The 25,777-nt window shown below is 47.6% G+C and overlaps 1 protein-coding gene across 1 annotated transcript in view; it reads left to right on the top strand.

Moving 5' to 3' along the window:
- Positions 1 to 20,519, top strand: part of LOC137309168 (zinc finger protein 585A-like) — a gene marked incomplete at its 5' end in the record, with an annotated part of 65,008 nt that extends 44,489 nt beyond the window's left edge. Inside the window, one exon of the mRNA XM_067977450.1 lies at positions 19,475 to 20,519. Coding sequence (XP_067833551.1) covers positions 19,475 to 20,374 — 900 coding nt within the window. The remainder of the gene's footprint in view (positions 1 to 19,474) is intronic.
- Between the last annotated feature and the right edge of the window lie 5,258 nt (positions 20,520 to 25,777).

The following is a 25,777-nucleotide window of genomic DNA, read 5'->3' on the forward strand; positions in this document are numbered from 1 at the left end:
GGGGTCTACAGGCAGAGCAGGAACAGGCACCAGAATGGAAAACAGATGGGATTCCACCAGTGCCTAACGCTGGAATCCAGACTGACTTTACAATCTCCAACTATTAAACCAGATGTTTCCATCCCTGCTGTTTCTCTCGGTATGGTTTGATGGTAAAGAGTCTTTCATAGATAAAGTGGACGGCTGTGAAATGATCCAATGTACTCTGTTCATTCTTGGTCCCTCCACTGATAAAGTAACGTGTGACATCGAAACTGGAGAGCGGATTTCTCAAACCAATCCTGGAGAAACGTGGGAGGGAAGTGGGAGTCGGTGTGTTTGTTGGGACCGTGTAGGATTAATATCTGACAGAACCGTCCCAGATTAATTTAATCAGAGTGAAACTCTCGATCGCTGAGTGTAATACCGAATGGGCCAGAACAGCAAAACCCGAATATAGTACAACAGGCAAGAGTGGGTTAAATGTGGTCCATTGTTTTTGTCACCCTCTGCACTGTCCCTGAGTGTGTTTGTCTCTGGTACAATATCAGTGAGAGATGAGATTGCATCTTCTCTCTCTCCAACTGGACGTTTCTGTATTAAACGGAACTTTGCAGGTCATTTTGCAACTGATACTGTGTCTGTCTGTCTGTCACTGTGTCTCTCCGCCCTCTCGGTCTCTCTCACCGTGTCCGTCTCCCTCTCTCTCATGATGGTCATGATGGTGGGATACTGTCTGAAATAAAGCGGAGGGAATGAGATGTCCGGGCCGGGCCTCACTGTAACTGGAGATGTTTTCGGCTCCAGTCCCAGTTCATGGTCATTTTCTTTTCACAGATTCAGGGTGAGAATCTCTGTGAAACGGAAGCACTGGCGGATAAACCCCGCGTCACAACTCAAACCCCAACACGTAAGATTCTCCATATCAGCTGGAATTAGGTGTTTGTAAACTGCTGAACCGGTCTGGGAGGGGTGTGTGGCAGATAGAATCGAGTCTGGGACTGAAATGGAAGGAGGCGGGTTGATTTGTGTTAGAAGGGATTGTATTTAGGCCGGAATATTGCTGACTGTTCATTGCAACACGGATTATTTGAAAGCTCCGCCTTTCTCGAAATCCTTGAATATGAAGCCCGAGTGTGTAAGGGGTTTGTGCGGAGCGCTGTGTTTCGGTTCTATTATCGATAAACGGTTTGAAATTGGCGGGTGGAGAGGACTGGAGGTGGAGCTGGAAGATCAGAGGCCGCTCCCCGCTCTGTCCGTCACTCAGACTGTCTCCTCCCCTCCCGCTTTCTCTGTTTCATCCCCCAAATGGAACTAAAACGGGTAGGTGGATTCTAAACGGTTTGCTCGTTAACAAGACGAAAGGCGAGTAATATTTCTGATCTCCTGGGCATCAGGCAGTTCACTGTTATTTGTTTCTGTACACAGTTACACTTCAGTGATTCCCCAGTGTGTTTGATGCGTAATGTAAATAATCCAACAAAATTGGGAAAACAAATAGAAAAATTGCGATAACAATAGGGCAGTAATCGTAGGGGATTTCAACGACCCTAATATTAACTGGGATACAAACAGTGTGAATGGTACAGAGCGTGCAGAATTCTTAAATTGCATACAGGAGAATTTTTTAGCCATTATGTAGCAAGCCCAAAGAGAGGGGGGCAATTCTGGATTTAATTCCAGGAAATGAAGAGGAGCAGGTGGAAGAAGTAGCAGTGAGAGCGTTTTGGTGGTCGTGGTCATAACTGTGCTAAAACTAACTGTATTATGAAAAAGGACAAAGACGGAGCAGGAGTTAAAGTTTTTAATTAGGGAAAGGCCAATTTTACTAAACTGAGAAGTGATTCAGCAGAAGTAAACAGCGACTTGAAGGTAAATCAGTGTCAGAGCAGTGGGAGACATTCAAAGGGGTGATTCACGGGTTCAGCGAAAACATGTTCCCACAAAGAAAAAGGGAGGGGCTGCCAAATCTAGAGCCCCCTGGATGTCAAGAAGCATTCAGGGTAAGATAAGGCAGAAAAAGAAAGCCTATGATAGACACCAGGAACTCAATACTATGGAAAGCTTTGAGGAGTATAGAAAGTGCAGGGGTGAAGTTAAAAAGGAAATTAGAAAAGCAAAGAGAGGGAATGAAAAAATATTAGCAGGTAAAATCAAAGAAAACCCAAAGATGTTTTATAAATACATTAAGAACAAGAGGATAACTCAGGAAAGAGGAGGGCTTATTGGAGACCAAAAAGGTAAACTAAGTGTGGAGGTGGAAGATGAGGGTGTGGTTCTTAATGAATACTTTGCATCTGTCTTCACAAAGTAGAGGGATGATACAGGAATTGAAGTTAAGGAGGAGGAGTGTGAAGTATTGGATGGGATAAACATAGTGAGAGGGGAAGTAATAAGAGGATTAATATCTTTGAAAGTGGATAAATCACCAGGCCTGGATAAAATGTATCCCAGGCTGTTAAAAGAAGCCAGGAAGGAAATAGCGGAGGCTTTAACAAACGTATTCCAAACTTCACTGGATACAGGCATAGTGCCGGAGGATTGGAGGACTGCTAACGTTGTACCATTGTTGTAAAAGGGAGGGAAGGATAGACCGAGTAATAACAAGCCAGTGAGTCAAACCTCGGTGGGTGAAGGATAGACCGAGTAATAACAAGCCAGTGAGTCAAACCTCAGTGGGTGAAGGATAGACCGAGTAATAACAAGCCTGTCAATCTAACCTCGGTGGTGGTCAAATTACTGGAATCAATTCTGAGGGACAGGATAAACTGTCACTTAGAAAGACACGGACTAATCAAGGACAGTCAGCACGGATTTGTTAAGGGAAGGTCGTGTCTAACTAACTTGATTGAATTTTTTGAAGAGGTAACAAGGTGGATCGATGAGGGTAGCGCAATTGATATAGTCTACATGGATTTTAGCAAGGCTTTTGACAAGGTCCCACATGGTAGATTGGTCAAAAAGGTAAAGGCCCATAGGATCCAAGGGAATGTGGCAAATTGGATCCAAAATTGGCTCAGTGGCAGGAAGCAAAGGGAAATGGTCGACGGGTGTTATTGCAACTGGAAGGTTGTTTCCAGTGGGGTGCCACTGGGCTTGGTACTAGGTCCTCTGCTTTTTGTGGTATACATTAACATAGGGGCATGATTAAGAAATTTGCAGATGGCACAAAGATAGGCCGTGTGGTTGATAGTGAGGAGGAAAGCTGTCGACTGCAGGAAGATATCAATGGACTGGTCAGATGGGCAGAGAAGTGACAAATCTGGAGAAGTGTGAGGTAATGCATTTGGGGAAAGCAAACAAGGCAAGGGAATACACAATAAATTGGAGGATACTGAGAGGTGTGGAGGAAGTGAGGGACCTTGGAGTGCATGTCCACAGATACGTGAAGGTAGCAGGACAGGTAGATAAGGTGGTTAAGAAGGCATATGGAATGCTTACATTTATTAGGCAAGGCATAGAATATAAAAGCAGGGATGTTGTGCTGGAACTGAATAAAACACTAGTTAGGCCACAGCTTGAGTACTGCGCACAGTTCTGGTCACCACATTACAGGAAAGATGTAATTGCACTCGAGAGAGTGCAGAAGAGATTTATGAGGATGTTGCCAGGACTGGAGAATTTTAGCTATGGTGATAGATTGGATAGACTGGGGGTGTTTTCCTTGGAACAGAGGAGGCTGAGGGGAGATTTGATTGAGTTGTACAAAATTAGGAGGGGCCTGGATAGAGTGGATAGGGAGGACATATTTTCCTTAGCAGAGGGGTCAATAACCAGGGGGCATAGATATAAAGTGATTGGTAGAAGGATTGGAGTGGAAATGAGGAAAAAAAAAATCACCCAGAGGGTGGTGGGGGTCTGGAACTCACTGCCTGTGAGCGTGGGAGAGGCAGAAACCCTCAACTCATTCAAAAAGTACCTGGATGTGCATCTGAAGTGCAGTAACCTGCAGGGCCACGGACCAAATGTGGGAAAGTGGAATTAGGATGGATGGCTCGTTTCTCAACCGGTATAGACACAACGGGCCGAATGGCCTCCTTCTGTGCCATAAATTTTCTATGATTCTGTGTTTACATGATTCTATGAAAGAGAACAGAAACGGGGCAAAGGATTGAATTCCACAAATGTATAAAGGTTAGTTGAGCAGTTATCGATATGCTTTTTGAGCCCAGCATGGCAAGTAGTGTAAATAAATATAAGAAATCTGGTGCTGTGTGGACTGGGGTCCATAAGTCACCTTTTAAAGTACTGGTCTTGGTCGCTGCCCGACTCCAGTCCCATTAATACCCCCTCGTCTACAACGAGCCAAAGGCAGCTCAAAGCAACACTGGTAGCATGATATCAGCGTCTCTCTTCATACGGTAACCAGCCCTGTCACACATACAGCGGGCGGCTCAGAAAAGAGCCTTTACATCGAATTACATCAAAACTACAGCACAGAAACAGACCTTTCGGCCCAACTGTTCTGTGCCGGCATTTATACTCCACACGAGACTCCTCCCACCCTATTTCATCTAACCCTATCAGGATATCCTTCTATTCCTTTCTCCCTCGTGCTAATCCAGCTTCTCCTTAAATGCAATCATGCTATTCGCCACAATTAATCCTTGTGGTAGTGCGTTCCACATTCTTACCACTCTTTTGGTAAAGACAATTTTGGTGAATTCCTTATTGGATTCATTAGCGACTATTTTGTATTTATTACGTGTAGTTTTGTCTCCCCACAAGTGGAAACGTTTTATCTCCGTCTATCCTATCAAAGCCTATCATTATCTTAAAGTCCTCTATCAGGTCACCCCCCAGCCTTCTCTTTTCGAGAGAAAAGAGCCCCAGCTTTTTCAGCCTTTCCTGATAAGAATATCCTCTCACTTCTGATATGTGAATCTTTTTTCCACCCTCTCCAATGCCTCTATGTCCTTTCTGTAATATGGAGACCAGAACTGTTCAAAATACTCCAAGTGTGGTCCAAAAAATGTTCTTAACAAGTTTGACATAACTTCTTTGCTTTTCAATTCTATCCCTCTAGAAATGAACCCCAGTGCTTGATCTGCCTTTTTATGGCCTTACTTACCTGCATCGCTACTTTCAGTGATTTATATATCTTTACCCCTAGATCCCTTTGCTCCTCTATCCTGGTTTGACTCTTATTATCCAAGCAGTAAGTGACCTCCTTATTTTTCATTTTGCAAGGTAAATCGCACCAAGAGTGGGGAACTGGACCGACCGATCCTTTGACCCCTTCACCGTCAGGTCGGATTACCTGAAGGTGCTGGGGATCTGGTTCGGGGGGGCCGGGGCGTGCACCAAGAACTGGAAGGAGTGTATTTCCAAGGTGAAGCAGAAACTGGGACTGTGGGATCGACGATCCCTCTCGATCGTGGGCAAGAACCTGGTCATCAGGTGCAAGGTGCTCTCGGTGTTGCTGTACGTGGCACAGGTCTGGCCCATACCTCGCTCCTGTGCCGTGACAGTCACCCGAGCCATCTTTCGCTTTATCTGGAGATCAAAAATGGACCGTGTCTGCAGGGACACGATGTACAAATCTCTGGAGAAAGGGGGGAAAGGCGTGCCCAACGTGGCCCTCATCCTGATGGCCACTATCGTGTGCGGCTGCATCAAGCTTTGCGTGGACCCTTGGTACGAAAACACAAAATGTCACTAAGTGCTGAGGTTCTACCTGTCCCTGGTGCTGCGAAGGATGGGTCTGGCCACGCTGCCACGGAACACTCCGTCCAGTTGGACCGTTCCGCCCCACCTGTCCCTCGTCGAAAAGTTTGTGCAAAAAAACACTTTTGACCACAAGGCGATCAGTTAGTGGTCCTCACGTAACGTCCTCGAGACCCTGCGGGAAAAGGAGATGGTGGATCCTGTCGGTTGGTTCCCCGAGCAGACTGTCAATGTCATTTGGCAGAACGCCTCATCGCCAGAACTTTCAAACAAGCACCAAGACACAGCTTGGCCGGTGGTGAGAAGGGCCCTTCCTGTCAGGTCCTTCATGGACTCCCGGACTCTCAACACCACCGCACATTGTCCCCGAGGAGGCTGCGGTGCAGACAAAACCATCACCCATCTCCTTCTGGAATGCGCCTTTGCAAGGAGGGTCTGGAGAGAGATGCAGTGGTATCTGTCCGGGTTCGTCCTGAGCAGTTCTGTAACACAGGACTCTGTGCTCTACGGGCTGTTCCCAGGGATGCACACTGAGACGGACATCAACTGTTGCTGGAAGACCATTAACTCGGTGAAAGACACCCTTTGGTCTGCCCGAAACCTGCTGGTCTTCCAGTGCAAGGAGCTGTCCTCGACCGAGTGTTGCAGACTGGCACATTCCAAGGTCCAGGACTACGTGCTCAGGGACGCACTGAAGTAGGGTGCAGCCGCCGCAAAGGCTCTGTGGGGAAAGGCAACCCTTGAGAGCCTTCCCGCCATTGTATACCGAGAGGCTGCAATCAGGGAACCCCCCACTGGCAGAATGTAAAATTCAAATTGCTGTAATGTCCCTGTAATGAATCTGTAATGTCCCTGCAATGAATCTGTAATCAATAATCTGTATTGAATATAATGCAATGAGACACCCCAGAGTGTCATGAACTGTAATTATGTAAAATGTGTTCATTGAACTGTACTTGATGTAACCTTCAAATTGTATAATCTGTACTGTATATGTTTGGAATGTGATATGACAACTGTATTATACGTTTTGATGCAAATTTTATGAATAAAGTATATTTTTTGGAAAAAAAATTGCAAGTTTATTAATATCCTCTTGCATTTTGACACATTCTTCCTTTCTATTAACTACACCGCCCAATTTGGTGTCGTAAGCTAATTTTGAAATTGTATTACCGATTCCCGGATGCAAACCGTTAATGTAAACTGTAAACATCAGTGGTCCCAGCACCAATCCCTGTGGAACACCACTTCCCAGTCCCTTCAAGTCTGAGGAACTACCCTTAACCCCTATTCCCTGTTTTATGTTTTGGAGCCAGCTTGCTATCCATTCTGCCACCTGACCCTGACTCCACATGCTTTGAACTTAGCCATCAGTCTAAAATGCGGACTTTCTGAAAATGCAAATATATTACATCTACCACATTAACCTTGTCTATTCTTTGTGTTACTTCTTCACAGGATTTAATCAAGTTGGTCCCGTCCTTTTCCTGTTTCTTCGGCAGCAGCACGGCCTGGATATTGGGCAGCACCCCGCCCTGAGCGATGGTCACCCCTCCCAGCAGCTTGTTGAGCTCCTCGTCGTTGCGGACGGCCAGCTGCAGGTGTCTGGGGATGATGCGGGTCTTCTTGTTGTCGCGGGCCGCGTTACCGGCCAACTCGAGGATTTCAGCCGTCAGATACTCGAGCACAGCAGCCAGATAGACCGGGGCTCCGGCACCCACACGTTCAGCAGAGTTCCCCTTTCACAGGAGCCTGTGAACACGGCCCACAGGGAACTGCAGTCCGGCCCGGGATGAGCGAGACTTGGCCTTGGCCCGAGCTTTACCGCCGGTTTTTCCTCTTCCAGACATTTCCACAATCTCACAAACACTTTCACAAAGAATGAAGAAATCCTCCCGCACTCGCCCTTATTCCTTCTGGAGGAGTACAGTGGGGCCAATTGTGATTGGTCACACTCAGAGTGTTCGCATTGCCCGCTTACTCTCACTGATATTCTATCTTTCCACTGCTGTAATATTACCCTTTAGTAATACTGCTACTCCTCCTCCTTCCACTATTTCCCTGTCCTTTCTACAGATCTTATAAATGTAAGGAATCTTACTACACCAGGTTATAGTCCAACAGTTTTGTTTGAAAATCACAAGCTTTCTGAGGCTTTCTCCTTCGTCAGGTGAGTGTCGAGATTCATTGAAAATTACCGCATATATAGTCATAGAACAATGCCCGGTGATTACAGATAAGCTTTCCAACTGCCCGTTATCAAGGCCATCAAATGAATTGAATAGTGTTCAGACAGAGAAACTTTAGATACCCCAGACAACTGAATATAGAAACGGACAGAACCAAAGAAAGAGAGGGAGAGAGAGAGAGAAACATCCGAAAGGAAGAGAAAGAGAGAGAATGACCAGTTGTATTAAAAACAGATAACTTTTTTTCCCCCCTGGTGGGGTTACGTGTAGTGTGACATGAACCCAAGATCCCGGTTGAGGCCGTCCTCATGGGTGCGGAACTTGGCTATCAATTTCTGCTCGACGATTTTGCGTTGTCGTGTGTCTCGAAGGCCGCCTTGGAGAACGCTTACCCGAAGATCGGTGGCTGAATGTCCTTGACTGCTGAAGTGTTCCCCGACTGGGAGGGAACCCTCCTGTCTGGCGATTGTTGCGCGGTGTCCATTCATCCATTGTCGCAGTGTCTGCATGGTCTCGCCAATGTACCATGCTCCGGGGCATCCTTTCCTGCAACGTATGAGGTAGACAACGTTGGCCGAGTCACAGGAGTATGAACCATGTACCTGGTGGGTGGTGTCCTCTCGTGTGATGGTGGTATTTGTGTCAATGATCTGACATGTCTTGCAGAGGTTGCCGTGGCAGGGTTTTGTGGTGTCGTGGACGCTGTTCTCCTGAAAGCTGGGTAATTTGCTGCGAACAATGGTCTGTTTGAGGTTGGGTGGCTGTTTGAAGACGACTGGTGGAGGTGTGTGGATGGCCTTAGCGAGGTGTTCGTCGTCATCGATGACATGTTGAAGGCTGCGGAGAACATGACGCAGTTTCTCCGCTCCGGGGAAGTACTGGACGACGAAGGGTATTCACGGGACGCAACCAACTGAGCACCGTTCGTCGTCCAGCACTTCCCCGGAGCGGAGAAACTGCATCATGTTCTCCGCAGCCTTCAACATGTCATCGATGACGACGAACACTTCGCTAAGGCCATCCCCATGCCTCCACTACTCGCCTTCAAACAGCCTATCGTCGGGATGAACTCGCCGGTGCTTCAGCAGACAGATAAACGAGTGACTCCCTTCCCACAAACGGAGCAGACGAATGGCCTCTCCCCGGTGTGACTGTGTCGGTGAGTTTCCAGCTCAGACGGGTAATTGAATCCCTTCCCACAGTCCCCATATTTGCACGGTTTCTCCCCGATGTGACTGCGCTTGTGTTTCTGATGATCGGCTGAAGCCTCGACACACATAGGATACATGGACAGTTTCTCCCCGCTGTGATTGGTGCTTTCTCCTTCCATATTCAAAGGTCGAAGATATTCAGGTCCTGGTGAATCGAGTGACTGTCAGATTTTCATGTGATGTTTGGTTTGTGTTTACTGTCTGCAAATCCTCCCCTTCTAAAACCCTGTAAAATGAATTTAAAACAGGAAGAATGGAGCGTGAGAGAAAACTCACAGCAAAAAAACAAAGGCAGGTTGTGAAATTGAACTTAATGAATCTGGTAATTTCACAGTTGTCCTCGAGGGAAGGGAACCTACTACCCAGTCTGGGCCTACACATGATTCTGGCCGCTATGGGAGGAGCCTCCACCGCCAAGAACAAGCGCACCAGGTGCATGGGAACACCATCATCTCCAAGTTCCCCTCCAAGTCACACACCATTCCGACTTGGACATATCTCTCCGTTCCTTCATCGTCGGTGGTCAAAATCCTGGAACTCCTTGTATTGTGGGAGTACGTTCACTGCACGAACTGCAGTGGTGCAAGAAGGCTTTCTCAAGGGGCAACGAGGGATTGGCAATATATACTGGCCTTGCGAGCGACGCCCATATCCCAAGAATTAATTTTTAAAGTCTGTGTATGTAAAATAGATTAAAAGTCTCGACAGAAATACGTGTTCCAATACTCTTCGACATTGTACGGTCAGTGTCTGTTCAGCAAACCCCGGCTCTGAATTCCTCAGTCTGTATTTCTGGACACGGTTCTGTGCGCGAAGCGGGAAACAAATCACTGACCAACAACCCGCGACTAATGGCGGCCGAAAGCCCCACAATCCCTCGCGCCCCAGAAACCCCTCTATCTCCCAAGGCGCTGTTTTCCCGGTCAGACTGCGCATGCTCCCCAGGCCCGCGCTGCATTCTGGGAGCGCCTCGGTCTTGTCGTCTGTCGCGAGTCGGACTCGGTGGAAACGGGAGAAGAAACCGGGAATAAAGTGCGGGTAGGACGGGGGAGGCGCTGGGTGATGGGTTTAACGGTGCCCGGGACCCGCCTGTCCGCCGGCCCCTCCCCCCCCCCGGCTCTGATTCGGGGCCTGCGCCCCATTCGGTGTGGCTGAAACTCCGCTCGGCACCGCGCATGCTCCGGACACCAGCCCCGCCCCCACTGAACCCCTTCTAATGGAGATAGACCGTATTCTACCGCGCGGGGCATTCTGGGTACGGTCATCCGCCATTGTCAACCCCACTTGCTGATATTTCTGTGATGGGTTCAGAAGGGCGATCAAAAGCAAAATACTGCGGATGCTGCAACCGTGAATTAAAAACAGAAAATGCTGGAAATACTCAGCAAGTGAGGTAGCATCTGTGGAGAAAAAAAACAGAGTTAACGTTTCAGGTCAGAATTAAGGTTTCGTCAGAACTGGAAGAAGTTAAAGATTTAACAGTTAAGCAAGTGGAGAGCCAGGGAAAGGGGGGAGAGAGGAAAGATCCGTGATAGGGTGGAGGGCAGGAGTGATAAAATGACAAAAGGGCTGTTGCTGCTGCAAGGCAAAGAGGGTGGTAATGGGTCAGTAAAGAAACAAAAGATGGATCTGGGTGAGCTGCAAATGGCTGCAGTCAGTTGGATGTGTCGGTGCTGCCCAGACATCACTTGTTTCCTACTTGCCGTGAAAGGAATATATTAATTACAACAATTCATGTTATTTGATTTTAAATAGTTTCGTTTATAAATTGAATCATGTTTCTCTAATTGTATTTCCCAATTCAGATTCAAGGCCTCATTTTTTTTCTTCCTCTGAGCCCCTCAACTTCACCCGGCAGTGTAATGTTGGTGATTGGTGATTGATAGCCCCGGGAACCAACAGGAAGAGAGCTCAGGCTGGAGGGCCAAGTGAGCAGCATGTTCTGCACCAATTGGTGCTTGAGGGGTAGAATCTGGGTCGGCGAGTCTGGTGAATTTGTGGAAACCCCTTTTAAACAATTTATCTTTTAAATCGAGGTTTCTTTTGTCAAGAAAGTAGTTTAACATTTATCAGTATTTTGTTTTCCTGGAGTTCCTATTATTAGTTTCAGACACTTCAGTGCCAAGTGGATCAGGTTTTTAAAGGTCATTCATTTCCCTCTTTCCATGTCACCTCCGAGAACTCTGCGTTCCTCCAACTTTGGCCCTGTGCATCCCCCACTTTCTTCGATTCACCGTTAGTGGCCATGCCTTCAGTTGCCTCGGCCCTGAGCTCTTTGACCAAGCTTTTGGTCAACAGTCCTGATGTCTCCTTCTTTGGCTTGGTGTCAATTTTTGTCTGATTACGCTCTTGTGAAGCAGCTTGGAATGTTTTACTGCGTTAAAGTGGCGATGTAAATGCAATTGTTGCTATGCAACCGCTGGCCTCAGCTTTGGCAGATAGAATCAGGCAGGGACAGCGGCTGTGTTGCTCCCTGTGGTGAATATGCTGGCAGCTCGCTGTACAGGCACACAAGTGCAGAATTACCATTTGACAGGGTACTGGAGGGCAAACAGTGCCTGGGGCCGAACCCCACCATCACGCAGCACCTTCAGGAGAGAAAGGGGGAAAAATTAGAGCCTGCGATAAATCTGGATTTCAAATAGCGAGGACGTGTCAAGGAAGGAGAGTGAGTGGGACGGGGGGTTTACAGTTTAATAGGGGCAAGGAGGGAGAGTGAGTGGGACGGGTGATTTACAGTTTAATGGGGGCAAGGAGGGAGAGTGAGTGGGACGCGGGATTTACAGTTTAATGGGGGCAAGGAGGGAGAGTGAGTGGGACGAGCGATTTACAGTTTAATGGGGGCAAGGAGGGAGAGTGAGTGGGACGGGGGATTTACAGTTTAATGGGGGCAAGGAGGGAGAGTGAGTGGGACGGGGGGTTTACAGTTTAATGGGGGCAAGGAGGGAGAGTGAGTGGGACGGGGGATTTACAGTTTAATGGGGGCAAGGAGGGAGAGTGAGTGGGACGGGGGATTTACAGTTTAATGGGGGCAAGGAGGGAGAGTGAGTGGGACGGGTGATTTACAGTTTAATAGGGGCAAGGAGGGAGAGTGAGTGGGACGGGGGATTTACAGTTTAATGGGGGCAAGGAGGGTGAGTGAGTGGGACGGGGGGATTTACAGTTTCGGAGGGAGAGTGAGTGGGACGAGGGATTTACAGTTTCGGAGGGAGAGTGAGTGGGACGAGGGATTTACAGTTTCGGAGGGAGAGTGAGTGGGACGAGGGATTTATAGTTTCGGAGGGAGAGTGAGTGGGACGGGGGATTTACAGTTTCGGAGGGAGAGTGAGTGGGACGGGGGATTTACAGTTTCGGAGGGAGAGTGAGTGGGACGGGGGGATTTACAGTTTCGGAGGGAGAGTGTGTGGGACGGGGGATTTACAGTTTCGGAGGGAGAGTGAGTGGGACGAGGGATTTATAGTTTCGGAGGGAGAGTGAGTGGGACGGGGGATTTACAGTTTCGGAGGGAGAGTGAGTGGGACGGGGGATTTACAGTTTCGGAGGGAGAGTGAGTGGGACGGGGTGATTTACAGTTTAATAGGGGCAAGGAGGGTGAGTGAGTGGGACGGGGGATTTACAGTTTAATAGGGGCAAGGAGGGTGAGTGAGTGGGACGGGGGATTTACAGTTTAATGGGGGCAAGGAGGGAGAGTGAGTGGGACGGGGGGTTTACAGTTTAATGGGGGCAAGGAGGGAGAGTGAGTGGGACAGGGGATTTACAGTTTAATAGGGGCAAGGAGGGAGAGTGAGTGGGACGGGGGGATTTACAGTTTCGGAGGGAGAGTGAGTGGGACGAGGGATTTACAGTTTCGGAGGGAGAGTGAGTGGGACGAGGGATTTACAGTTTCGGAGGGAGAGTGAGTGGGACGGGGGATTTACAGTTTTGGAGGGAGAGTGAGTGGGACGAGGGATTTATAGTTTCGGAGGGAGAGTGAGTGGGACGGGGGATTTACAGTTTCGGAGGGAGAGTGAGTGGGACGGAGGATTTACAGTTTCGGAGGGAGAGTGAGTGGGACGGGGGGATTTACAGTTTCGGAGGGAGAGTGTGTGGGACGGGGGATTTACAGTTTCGGAGGGAGAGTGAGTGGGACGAGGGATTTATAGTTTCGGAGGGAGAGTGAGTGGGACGGGGGATTTACAGTTTCGGAGGGAGAGTGAGTGGGACGGGGGATTTACAGTTTCGGAGGGAGAGTGAGTGGGATGGGGTGATTTACAGTTTCGGAGGGAGAGTGAGTGGGACGGGGGATTTACAGTTTCGGAGGGAGAGTGAGTGGGACGGGGGATTTACAGTTTCGGAGGGAGAGTGAGTGGGACGAGGGATTTACAGTTTCAGAGGGAGAGTGAGTGGGACGGGGGATTTACAGTTTAATGGGGGCAAGGGAGGAAATAATGTTCCTGAGAAACTGGAACTCTCTGATCTGAATTTCTATTCTGTACTTACCGTGATGATTTTTGTAAATTATGAGGACAGGTTGCATGGACTCGGCTTGTATTCTCTTGAATATACAAAATTAATGAGTGATCTAATTGAGGTGTTTAAGATGATTAATGGATTTGATAGGGTCGATCGAGAGAAACTATTTCCTCTGGTGGGGGAGTCTAGAACAAGGGGGAATCACCTTAAAATTAGAGCTGGGCCGTTCAAAGGAGATGTCAGGAAGGACTTCTTCACACAAAGGGTAGTGGAAATCTGGAACTCTCTCCCTTAAAAAGCTGTTGAAGCTGGGGGTCAATTGAAAATTTCAAAAATGAGATTGATAGATTTTTGTTAGGCAAGGGTATTAAGGGTTATGGTACCAAGATGGGTAAATGGAGTTAAAATACAGATCAGCCATGGTCTAATTGAATGACGGAACAGGCTCGTGGGGCTGAATGGCCTCCTCCTGTTCCTATGTTCCGAAATGCAGCCATCCGCAAAAAGGTTATGGATGGCAAGGGCCTTGTTCACAAGTGAAAAGACATTTGGAGGGAGATACGGAGAGAGGGACGACTGGGTAGGGAGTGTCTGTAAATGAAGGAGAAATGGTGACGAGTCAGGGAGTGTCTGTAAATGAAGGAGAAATGGTGACGATTCAGGGAGTGTCTGTAAATGAGGTAGAAATGGTGACGGGTCAGGGAGTGTCTGTAAATGAAGGAGAAATGGTGACGAGTCAGGGAGTGTCTGTAAATGAAGGAGAAATGGTGACGGGTCAGGGAGTGTCTGTAAATGAAGGAGAAATGGTGACGGGTCAGGGAGTGTCTGTAAATGAAGGAGAAATGGTGACGGGTCAGGGAGTGTCTATAAATGAAAGAGAAATGGTGACGGTTCAGGGAGTGTCTGTAAATGAAGGAGAAATGGTGATGGGTCACGGAGTGTCCATAAATGAAGCAGAAATGGTGACAGGTCAGGGAGTGTCTGTAAATGAAGGAGAAATGGTGACAGGTCAGGGAGTGTCTGTAAATGAAGGAGAAACGGTGACAGGTCAGGGAGTGTCTGTAAATGAAGGAGAAATGGTGACGGGTCAGGGAGTGTCTGTAAATGAAGCAGAAATGGTGACAGGTCAGGGATTGTCTGTGAATGAAGGAGAAATGGTGACAGGTCAAGGATTGTCTGTAAATGAAGGAGAAATGGTGACAGGTCAAGGATTGTCTGCAAATGAAGGAGAAATGATGAGAGTCAGGGAGTGTCTTTAACCGAAGGAGAAATGGTGATGGGTCAGTGAGCGTACATTGCCAAATGTGGGAGATATCACAGATGGACAGCTTACAGGCAGCTGGGGGAGGTGGGACCAGTACAAATTGGACGGTCTGCATCTGGGCAGGACTGGCACCAATGTCCTAGGGGGAGTGTTTGCTAGTGCTGTTGGGGAGGGTTTAAACTAATGTGGCAGGGGGATGGGAACCGATGCAGGAAGTCAGTGGGAAGTAAAGTGGTGACAGAAACAAAAGGCAGTAAGGGAGAGTGTACAGAACATGACCGGACAGATGGTCTGAGAAAGCAGGGCAAAGACCAAGGGAAGTCTAGGTTAAACTGCATTTATTTCAATGCAAAAAGTCTGATGGGCAAGGCAGATGAACTCAGGGCATGGATGGGTACATGGGACTGGGATGTTATAGCTATTACTGAAACATGGCTAAGGGATAGAGCAGGAGGTAAGAGAGGAGGGGGAGTCGCGTTCTTGATTAGGGAGAACATCACGGCAGTAGTGAGAGGGGATATATCCGAGGGTTCGCCCACTGAGTCTATATGGGTAGAACTGAAAAATAAGAAGGGAGAGATCACTTTGATAGGATTGTACTACAGACCCCCAAATAATCAAGGGGAAATTGAGGAGCAAATATGTAAGGAGATTCCAGGCAGCTGCAAGAAAAATAGGGTGGTAATAGTAGGGGACTTTAACTTTCCCAACATTGACTGGGACAGCCATAGCATTAGGGGCTTGGATGGAGACAAATTTGTTGAGTGTATTCAGGAGGAATTTCTCATTCAGTATGTGGATGGCCCGACTAGAGAGGGGGCAAAACTTGACCTCCTCTTGGGAAATAAGGAAGGGCAGGTGACAGAAGTGTTAGTGAGGGATCACTTTGGGACCAGTGATCATAATTCCATTAGTTTTAAGATGGCTATGGAGAATGATAGGTCTGGCCCAAAAGTTAAAATTCTAAATTGGGGAAAGGCCAATTTTGATGGTATTAGACAGGAACTTTCAGAAGTTGATTGGGAGAGCTTGTTGGCAGGCAAAGGGACGTCTGGTAAGTGGGAGGCTTTCAAAAGTGTCTTAACCAGGGTTCAGGGTAAGCACATTCCTTATAAAGTGAAGGGCAAGGCTGGTAGAAGTAGGGAACCTTGGATGACTCGAGAGATTGAGGCCCTAGTCAAAAAGAAGAAGGAGGCATATGACATGCATAGGCAGCTGGGATCAAGTGGATCCCTTGAAGAGTATAGAGATTGCCGGAGTAGAGTTAAGAGAGAAATCAGGAAGGCAAAAAGGGGACATGAGATTGCTTTGGCAGATAAGGCAAAGGAGAATCCAAAGAGCTTCTACAAATACATAAAGGGCAAAAGAGTAACTAGGGAGAGAGTAGGGCCTCTTAAGGATCAACAAGGTCATCTATGTGCGGAACGACAAGAGATGGGTGAGATCCTGAATGAATATTTCACATCGGTATTTACGGTTGAGAAAGGCATGGATGTTAGGGAACTTGGGGAAATAAATAGTGATGTCTTGAGGAGTGTACATATTACAGAGAGGGAGGTGCTGGAAGTCTTAACGCGCATCAAGGTAGATAAATCTCCGGGACCTGATGAAATGTATCCCAGGACGTTATGGGAGGTTAGGGAGGAAATTGCGGGTCCCCTAGCAGAGATATTTGAATCATCGACAGCTACGGGTGAGGTGCCTGAAGATTGGAGGGTAGCAAATGTTGTGCCTTTGTTTAAGAAGGGCGGCAGGGAAAAGCCTGGGAACTACAGACCGGTGAGCCTGACATCTGTAGTGGGTAAGTTGTTAGAGGGTATTCTGAGAGACAGGATCTACAGGCATTTGTAGAGGCAGGGACTGATTAGGAACAGTCAGCATGGTTTTGTGAGAGGAAAATCATGTCTCACGAATTTGATTGAGTTTTTTGAAGGGGTAACCAAGAAGATAGATGAGGGCTGTGCAGTAGACGTGGTCTCCATGGACTTTAGCAAAGCCTTTGACAAGGTACCGCATGATAGGTTGTTACATAAGATTAAATCTCACGGGATCCAAGGTGAGGTAGCCAATTGGATACAACATTGGCTTGACGACAGAAGACAGAGGGTGGGTGTAGAGGGTTGTTTTTCAAACTGGAGGCCTGTGACCAGCGGTGTGCCTCAGGGATCGGTGCTGGGTCCGCTGTTATTTGTTATTTATATTAATGATTTGGATGAGAATTTAGGAGGCATGGTTAGTAAGTTTGCAGATGACACCAAGATTGGTGGCATTGTGGACAGTGAAGAAGGTTATCTAGGATTGCAACGGGATCTTGATAAATTGGGCCAGTGGGCCGATGAATGGCAGATGGAGTTTCAATTCGATAAATGTGAGGTGATGCATTTTGGTAGATCGAATCGGACCAGGACCTACTCCGTTAATGGTAAGGTGTTGGGGAGAGTTATAGAACAAAGAGATCGAGGAGTACAGGTTCATAGCTCCTTGAAAGTGGAGTCACAGGTGGATAGGGTGGTGAAGAAGGCATTCGGCATGCTTGGTTTCATTGGTCAGAACATTGAATGCAGGAGTTGGGACGTCTTGTTGAAGTTGTACAAGACATTAGTAAGGCCACACTTGGAATACTGTGTACAGTTCTGGTCACCCTATTATAGAAAGGATATTATTAAACTAGAAAGAGTGCAGAAAAGATTTGCTAGGATGCTACCGGGACTTGATGGTTTGACTTATAGGGAGAGGTTAGATAGACTGGGACTTTTTCCCCTGGAGAGTAGGAGGTTAAGGGGTGATCTTATAGAAGTCTATAAAATAATGAGGGGCATAGATAAGGTAGATAGTCAAAATCTTTTCCCAAAGGTAGGGGAGTCTATAACGAGGGGACATAGATTTAAGGTGAGAGGGGAGAGATACAAAAGGGTCCAGAGGGGCAATTTTTTCACTCAAAGGGAGGTGAGTGTCTGGAACGAACTGCCAGAGGCAGTAGCAGAGGCGGGTACAATTTTGTCTTTTAAAAAGCATTTGGACAGTTGCATGGGTAAGATGGGTTTTGAGGGATATGGGCCAAGTGCAGGCAATTGGGACCAGCTTAGTGGTATAAACTGGGCGACATGGACATGTTGGGCCGAAGGGCCTGTTTCCATGTTATAAACTTCTATGATTCTATGATTCTATAAGGAGAGATATAGTGTCGAAAAGAGGGGGAGAGCATATACACCCAGCTAAAGTCAGCATCTTCAGGGGAGGGAAAGGGGGTGGGAACCAGTGAGTGTAGAACTGAACCTAGCCAGAGTCAGCATCTTCAGGGGAGGAGAGAGAGGGGAACCAGTGAGTGTAGAACTGAACCCAGCCAGAGTTAGCATCTTCCGGGGAGGAGAGAGAGGGGAACCAGTGAGTGTCGAACTGAACCCAGCCAGAGTCAGGACCTTCAGGGGAGGAGAGAGAGGGGAACCAGTGAGTGTAGAACTGAACCCAGCCAGAGTCAGCACCTTCAGGGGAGGAGAGAGAGAGAGAGGGGAACCAGTGAGTGTAGAACTGAACCCAGCCAGAGACAGGACCTTCAGGGGAGGAGAGAGAGGGGAACCAGTGAGTGTCGAACTGAACCCAGCCAGAGTCAGGACCTTCAGGGGAGGAGAGAGAGGGGAACCAGTGAGTGTAGAACTGAACCCAGCCAGAGTCAGGACCTTCAGGGGAGGAGAGAGAGGGGAACCAGTGAGTGTAGAACTGAACCCAGCCAGAGTCAGGACCTTCAGGGGAGGAGAGAGAGGGGAACCAGTGAGTGTAGAACTGAACCCAGTCAGAGTCAGCACCTTCAGGGGAGGAGAGAGAGGGGAACCAGTGAGTGTAGAACTGAACCCAGCCAGAGACAGGACCTTCAGGGGAGGAGAGAGAGGGGAACCAGTGAGTGTAGAACTGAACCCAGCCAGAGTCAGGACCTTCAGGGGAGGAGAGAGAGGGGAACCAGTGAGTGTAGAACTGAACCCAGCCAGAGTCAGGACCTTCAGGGGAGGAGAGAGAGAGGGGAACCAGTGAGTGTAGAACTGAACCCAGCCAGAGTCAGCACCTTCAGGGGAGGAGAGAGAGAGGGGAACCAGTGAGTGTAGAACTGAACCCAGCCAGAGTCAGGACCTTCAGCGAAGAGAGAAAACTTAAACAGAAGAAAAAATGTTGGAGATGTTGCGATGGGTTTGGATTTCAGCACAGGGAGGAGGGAGCGTGTGTGGGACGGGGATTTTGCAGTCTGGGGGAATGAGCGGGAATAATGTTCAGTCGAAATTAGAATTGTCTGCTCTGAATTTCTATCCTGTGTTCACAGAGAGGAGTTTTGTAAACTCCTTTTACAGGGTATTAGACGGGGAGGATTTGCAGACTGGAAACTCAAACCAAATATCACGTCACTCGGTTGATGAGGACCTGAAGATCATTGGCCTTTGAATGTGGGAGGAGAAATGTTTGTCTGTTCTGTCTGTGGGAAAAGATTTCAAACATCAGTGTGACTGGAAAAGCACTGAGACCCACACACCCGAGTGAGAGTGTTCCAGTGCACTGACTGTGGAAAGAGCTTTAACCAGTTACACAGCCTGAAAAAACATCGCCCCATTCACAGGGAGAAACCGTCCACGTGTTCTGTGTGTGGACGAGGCTTCAACTGATCGTCCAACCTGGAGAAACACAAGGACACCCGGACCACGGAGAAACCGTGGAAATGTGGAGACTGTGGGAAGGGATTCAATTACCCGTCCCAACTGGAAACTCATCGACGCAGTCACACTGGGGAGAGGCCGTTCACCTGCACTGAATGTGGGAAGGGATTCACTCAGTCATCCAACCTACTGAAACACCAGCAAGTTCACACTGGGGAGAGGCCGTTCACCTGCTCCGTGTGTGGGAAGGGATTCACTCAGTTATCCAACCTACTGACACACCAGCAAGTTCACACTGGGGAGATGCCGTTCACCTGCACTGAATGTGGGAAGAGATTCACTCATTCATCCAACCTTGTGACACATGAACTTGTTCATAATGATAAGAGACCTTTTAAATGTTGTGACTGTGAGAAGAGCTTTAAAAGAAAAAAGGATCTACTGACACACCAGCGAGTTCACACTGGGGAGAGACCTTTCACCTGCACTGAGTGTGGGATGAGATTCACTCAGTTATCCCACCTGCTGTCACACCAGCGAGTTCACACTGGGGAGATGCCGTTCACCTGCTCCGTGTGTGGGAAGAGATTCAATCATTCATCCAGCCTTGTGACACATCAACTTGTCCATAATGATAAGAGACCTTTTAAATGTTGTGACTGTGAGAAGAGCTTTAAAAGAAGAAAGGATCTCCTGACACACCAGCGAGTTCACACTGGGGAGAGACCTTTCACCTGCTCGGTGTGTGAGAAGGGATTCACTCAATTATCCACTCTGCTGACACACCAGCGAGTTCACACTGGAGAGAGGCCGTTCACCTGCTCCATGTGTGGGAAGGGATTCACTCAGTCAACCCACCTACTGAAACACCAGCGAGTTCACACTGGGGAGAGGCCGTTCACCTGCTCCGTGTGTGGGAAGGGATTCACTCAGTCATCCATCCTACTGAGACACCAGCGAGTTCACATGTGACTGCAGGGGTTGGATTCTGATGTTCATCACATCCAAGACTGAACCATGTTCATTCTGAGACTTGGGGTTTGTTTCTGATGTTTGTTTAACTGGGCTGGAGTTTAATATTCTGTACAGGTGTCAAATAAATCAGCTTTCTTTTAAACACTGTGTGTCTAGTCCTCGATATCTCGATGATGAGACAAGCTGATTGAGGACTTATTACGAACTGAGCGGAATCCATCTTAGAAATGAGCTCCTCGAACTTTTTAAAAGATGGATCGCCAAGATGTGCAAGTCTGATCGGATTGAAAATTCTCTTCTATCACAGGGTCCACTTCAATCAGCCTGAGCAGATTTCCACTCCCCTTGTGTGAAAAAGCACTTCCTGATTTCACTCCTGGATGCCCCAGCTCTAATTTTAAGGTCAGTCCCTCTTTTTCTGGATTCCTCCACCAGAGAAAATAGTTTCTATTTCTCCCCTATCGAATCCCTTTATAGTTTTAAATCCCTGGATCAGATCACCCCTCAACCTTCGAAACTCAAGGGAATACAAACCAAGTTTCTGCAACCTGTCCTCATAATGGAACCCTTCAAGCCCCAGTATCATTCTGGTGAATCTGCACTGTCCCCCCTCCAAGGCCAATATCTCCTTGTTGAGGATCAGTACTCCAGAGGGGCTCTGACCAAGGCTCTGGAGAACTGAAGAATCACTTCCTCCCCTTTGTATTCCAGCCCTCGAGATAAAGGCCAAGATTCCATTAATCTGTGATTATTTTTGTATCTGTGCACTAGCTTTTAGTAATTTGTGCACATGGACACCCAAATCCCTTTGCTGCTCCTCAGTGACACACACATTTTCAAAATCAACCTAACTGTACATGTGAAACATTAAATCACAAACACCGGCATCTGACCTTACGTTACAGAAGATGCCCTTTGGTCAAACTTTTGTCTACAGAGGATTGTACGAGCTTTTGGACTTTTCATTACAGAGAACTGAAAACCTTTAATTGCAGAGTTTAAAACAACTCATCACAGCTTGTCGTGCATCTCATGGGCTGTATATCGGAGCCCCGGAGGGTCTTTCCAGCAACTGGCGCGTGGGAACAACACCACCTGCACGTTCCCCTCCAAGTCACACACCATCCCGACTTGGAAATATATCGCCGTTCCTTCATTGTCGCTGGGTCAAAATCCTGGAACTCCCTTCCTAACAGCACTGTGGGAGAACAGTCACCACACAGACTGCAGCGGTTCAAGAAGGCGGCTCACCACCACCTTCTCAAGGGCAATTAGGGATGGGCAATAAATGCCGGCCTTGCCAGTGACGCCCACATCCCATGGACGAATAAAAAAAAAATTTAAAAAAAATCTGTGCTGGAGAATGTCTCGATTCCCTGTGCAAGCTTTTCGAATCAGGTACAGAACCATGAGAAGCTGTAACACAACTAGAACATGTGAAATTATTCGGATCCACGGTGGGATCTCTATATTTAAACCAAAGTCCTTGTGAACCCTGTACCTGTCCACCCCCGTGGTGACACAATACGTGCCGTCCCCGGAGTATGCAACCTGAGGAGATACGTGATCCCCATCCATCGCCTCCATGGTACAACTCAACGGCTCACTTCCCTCTGATTTAAACCCACACACTGGTTGATCAAACGGGTTCAGATGCTGAGGGCACAAGACAAGGTGTTCCCCATGGATCTGACATCCCTGCAGGTCACTCCCACCCATACCGTGCTCCCACTGGATCACGTATGCTGGGATCTCCCGGTGCCGCACATGGACACCGTTCCTTATTATCCCAATGTTCTCAACTCGGTATACCGGCGCAGGCCTCTGATCCCTGCTGAGGACCGGTAACCGTAACACTATCCCCATAATTGTGTGGCTCGATTGGCCGCAGTCCATCGGAACAGGGAACGCTTCCGAGGCTGACCGAAGCTGGACACACTTCCTGCACACATGGTCGCCAGGGACACTGGTAGTGTCCATGACTTCCCACATAGTGCAGGAGGAGCATATCACGGGTGCGAGCTGTGCTGCCATGACTTGCCTTAGACTCTCAGACACTCCTCCCGCTCTAGGTCTCTCCATTTATACTCTGCTCACCTCTCGGACTCTCCTGCCTCACCTGTGACGTCGCACAGTAGTTGTCTCTTGTTGCAGGTCTGCTGCTGCTTTTATTCCCCAATCTCAGTCTTCTGCTCTCAGGTGCACTGCTGCTCTGGGGAAAAAGTTAGGAAAAGCAAGGCAAAGCAGCACCTCCTTCCCCCAACTCCCACACGGACCAAACTCTCAGCAGTTCACACTGTGTTGTCCGCACACCGTGCTGTTCGCACTGACAGGCCCCTGTATTTCTACAGTTTGTGACTCAGATGAGTCAGGCCTGCCCCACCTCAGTTTAATCTAGCTAACCAATTAACTTGCTACAGCAGCTCTCTCTGCTGAAGCCTGACAGAAACTTAAAAATTTAAACTTTAAAATTGAACTTAAACAGTTGAAAGCAATATGCACTAGATTTCAAAGAGATTAACCCTTAAACTCCCACACGTACCAAACTCTCCGTTCACACTAAGTTCCGGGTCAAGAAATAAGTCCCAGGGAATGTTTAGTGAACAGCTCAGTGCACTCACCACCCCGAGAACAACAGCCGCCGTTTTCTCGGTTGCAATATTTTGTTTTCAACTTTTGACAACTTATGGCCACAAATCGATCAAAGGTGAAAACCACTGTGAAGCAGACAGAGTCTGCTATGACTCCTGATTTCAGGATGTCAATGAGACGGTGCACGGGGATAATGGTCAAGGATGAAACTGGGAAGTGAATATCAACAATACAGCACATTATGACATTAATGATAACGACCAGGAGATCCCCGCCGCCATTCCCACCAGGTAGACACTGATACATTTGGAGAGTCCGCACTTTCCTCGGGACAGGATCACAATCGCCACCAAGTTAACTGTTAGAGAGAGAAAGGGAAGCAGAGAAATGACTGCTCAGACTGGGAGCCAGAACAACAGTTTAACAGGATCTGGGGTGAAATTTCCAGTTTTGCTGCTGCATCAAACGGTGGAAACGGATTCACTGACCTGGGCAGCGCTTTAGGGCAGAGAAATGTTTTTAAACACAATGATAAACAATGAATTGTGAGATGGATACAGAAAGTGAATAAAGTGAGCACCGGATCCACTGGAAGGGCTGAGTGAGGGCGCAGTGCCGGTGGGGAAGGGAGAAGGGGTTTTACACACCGGGAATGCAGCGGATTAAAGGCGGATTTGGGCTCCAGACGGACGGGAAATAGAGCGAAGTGTCGGGAAGGTGAGGGGACAGGGGGAGGTGCAGCTGGTTTGTTGCTCTGGGTGAAGGGAGCCGACAGGGGCGGGAACTAAACGGGAAAGGCCCAGAGCCGCGGTGGTGAGTTTGAGGCTTCGCATCGAATTGGAAGAGGCGGCTGGAGGCTGAGCCAATGAGTGAGGTTGGGAGGGAGATAAGGAAAGGGGCTGGGGAGGCGGGGGAGTCAGGAGCAGATGGTTTGGGAAAGTGGAAAAACTGAAGCAAGGGATGAGGAGACAGAGGATTTAATGCAGTGGGAGGAGAGGCTGTGATTCACAGGGAGAGAATGCAGCAGAGTGTTAGAGGGAATCTAATCTAACACAACGCAATTAATGGATTCAACCTTTCATTTCTGTGGTTATTGGTGTCAGGGAACAGCACGTTGGTTATAGAGTGTGTTCAATAAATTTACTTTGCACATTCAATTAAAATTAAATTAAAATGCATTCACTAAATTATCCTTGTTCTTAATTGAATTCTGTTGATACATAGATTCTAGAATACAATCTCCTAATAATTCAAGGCGATCAGCAAATCACTGATTTTATTCTTTAAATACATTTCAATTGTGTTTATATATTCAGTCAGTAAACAAGTTAAAGGAACATTCACAAACTTTTTTATATTTCGAAATATTCTTTAGTTCATAAAATTTAAAGACACACACAGTTCAATGTAAAAGGACACAATTTCAAACAGTATAATTCGAACCAATACAATGCAGATCGGACATACTATGATCTCATTATTACAATTCAAAACACAGGACATATCTTCTAAAACATTCTGTACAATACAAAGTTGGGTGGCCGCACACAGTGGCCTTTCCCCATAGAGCTTTTCCATAGACCGCACCTCACTTCAGTGCGTCCCGCAGCACATGGTCATGGACCTTGGAGTGTCCCAGTCGGCCACACTCGGTCGCGGACAGCCACTTCAGCTGGAAGACGAACATTCATATAAACAGACTGAGTGCCTGATAGCAATAAATACACCCGGTGTGAGTACAGTGAAACTCTCACAATCTGACAACATCCCAATATCACCTGAAAGTCACATTTCCTCTGAATAATTGTACTGGAAGTTTCAGCAGTTCATTCCGATGAATTATTCACACCGCTGCCGCCCTCTCTCTCCGTCTGTCTCTCTTTCTTATTCTGTGCGAGTGTCTCTATCTCCGGCATTCACTTTCTCTCGTTCCTTCTCCCCCTCCCTCTCTTTTTCCTTCTCAGTTTCTTTCTCTGTCGCTCCTCTCTTTCTCTCCACACTGTCTACCCACTTTCTCAATGCCGCTTTTCATATCCGAGTAAATCCTATCATCCTGCGCCTGCATTCTGTTCACCAGCCCCGTGTCCCACCGATCCTATTCTCAGTCTCAGTTTGTTAAATGGTGAAACTCTGTAAATGGTTTAATGTTTCTGCAGATCATCCAAGTCTCCACTTGTTCGCCGACACTGTTCACTTCATCGACAATGCATGGAATGAACAGAATCAAAAGCCTCTTCCACACACACCTCACAATAATTGAAATTCCTTCTCCTGTAATTATAAAGTAGTGTTAGATGGCGGGACTGTTCAATTAACAAAACGCCAACATCTTTGCTGCTACTTATAATCCACAGATAAATAGAAGGGCTCATGATTCAAACATGTAAAGTGTAAACTGATACAACATAACCTCAAAACGTTGCATTTTACAGTGAATTTATCCACGGTGAAGCAGAGAATGAGATGTGAAAGAATCAGCAGTAAACTCAGTTCAGTGGCCCGACCTCCGGAGCTGCGTCAGATACAAACGTAACGAAATAATATTTCATAACAGTGATAACCAATAAATACATTTTAATCCCAGTTAAACTGAAGCATGTTATTGGGGAGGGAGGACATTGAGCTGCCTCCTTGTAACACTGAGACCGTGAGCTGTCTCATTATCAATCACTGAAAACACATTGATGAAAATATATTCCAGGACAGGTTAGTTCCACAACATGAAACTGATCACAGCTCCTGATGGTCTGATACCAGCTCTTAGCCCAGACACCTGATTCCAATACATTCAGTTCAGAGAATTATTCA

The sequence above is a fragment of the Heptranchias perlo genome, chromosome 3, assembly GCF_035084215.1.
Source record: "Heptranchias perlo isolate sHepPer1 chromosome 3, sHepPer1.hap1, whole genome shotgun sequence".
Classification (NCBI taxonomy): Eukaryota; Metazoa; Chordata; class Chondrichthyes; order Hexanchiformes; family Hexanchidae; genus Heptranchias; species Heptranchias perlo.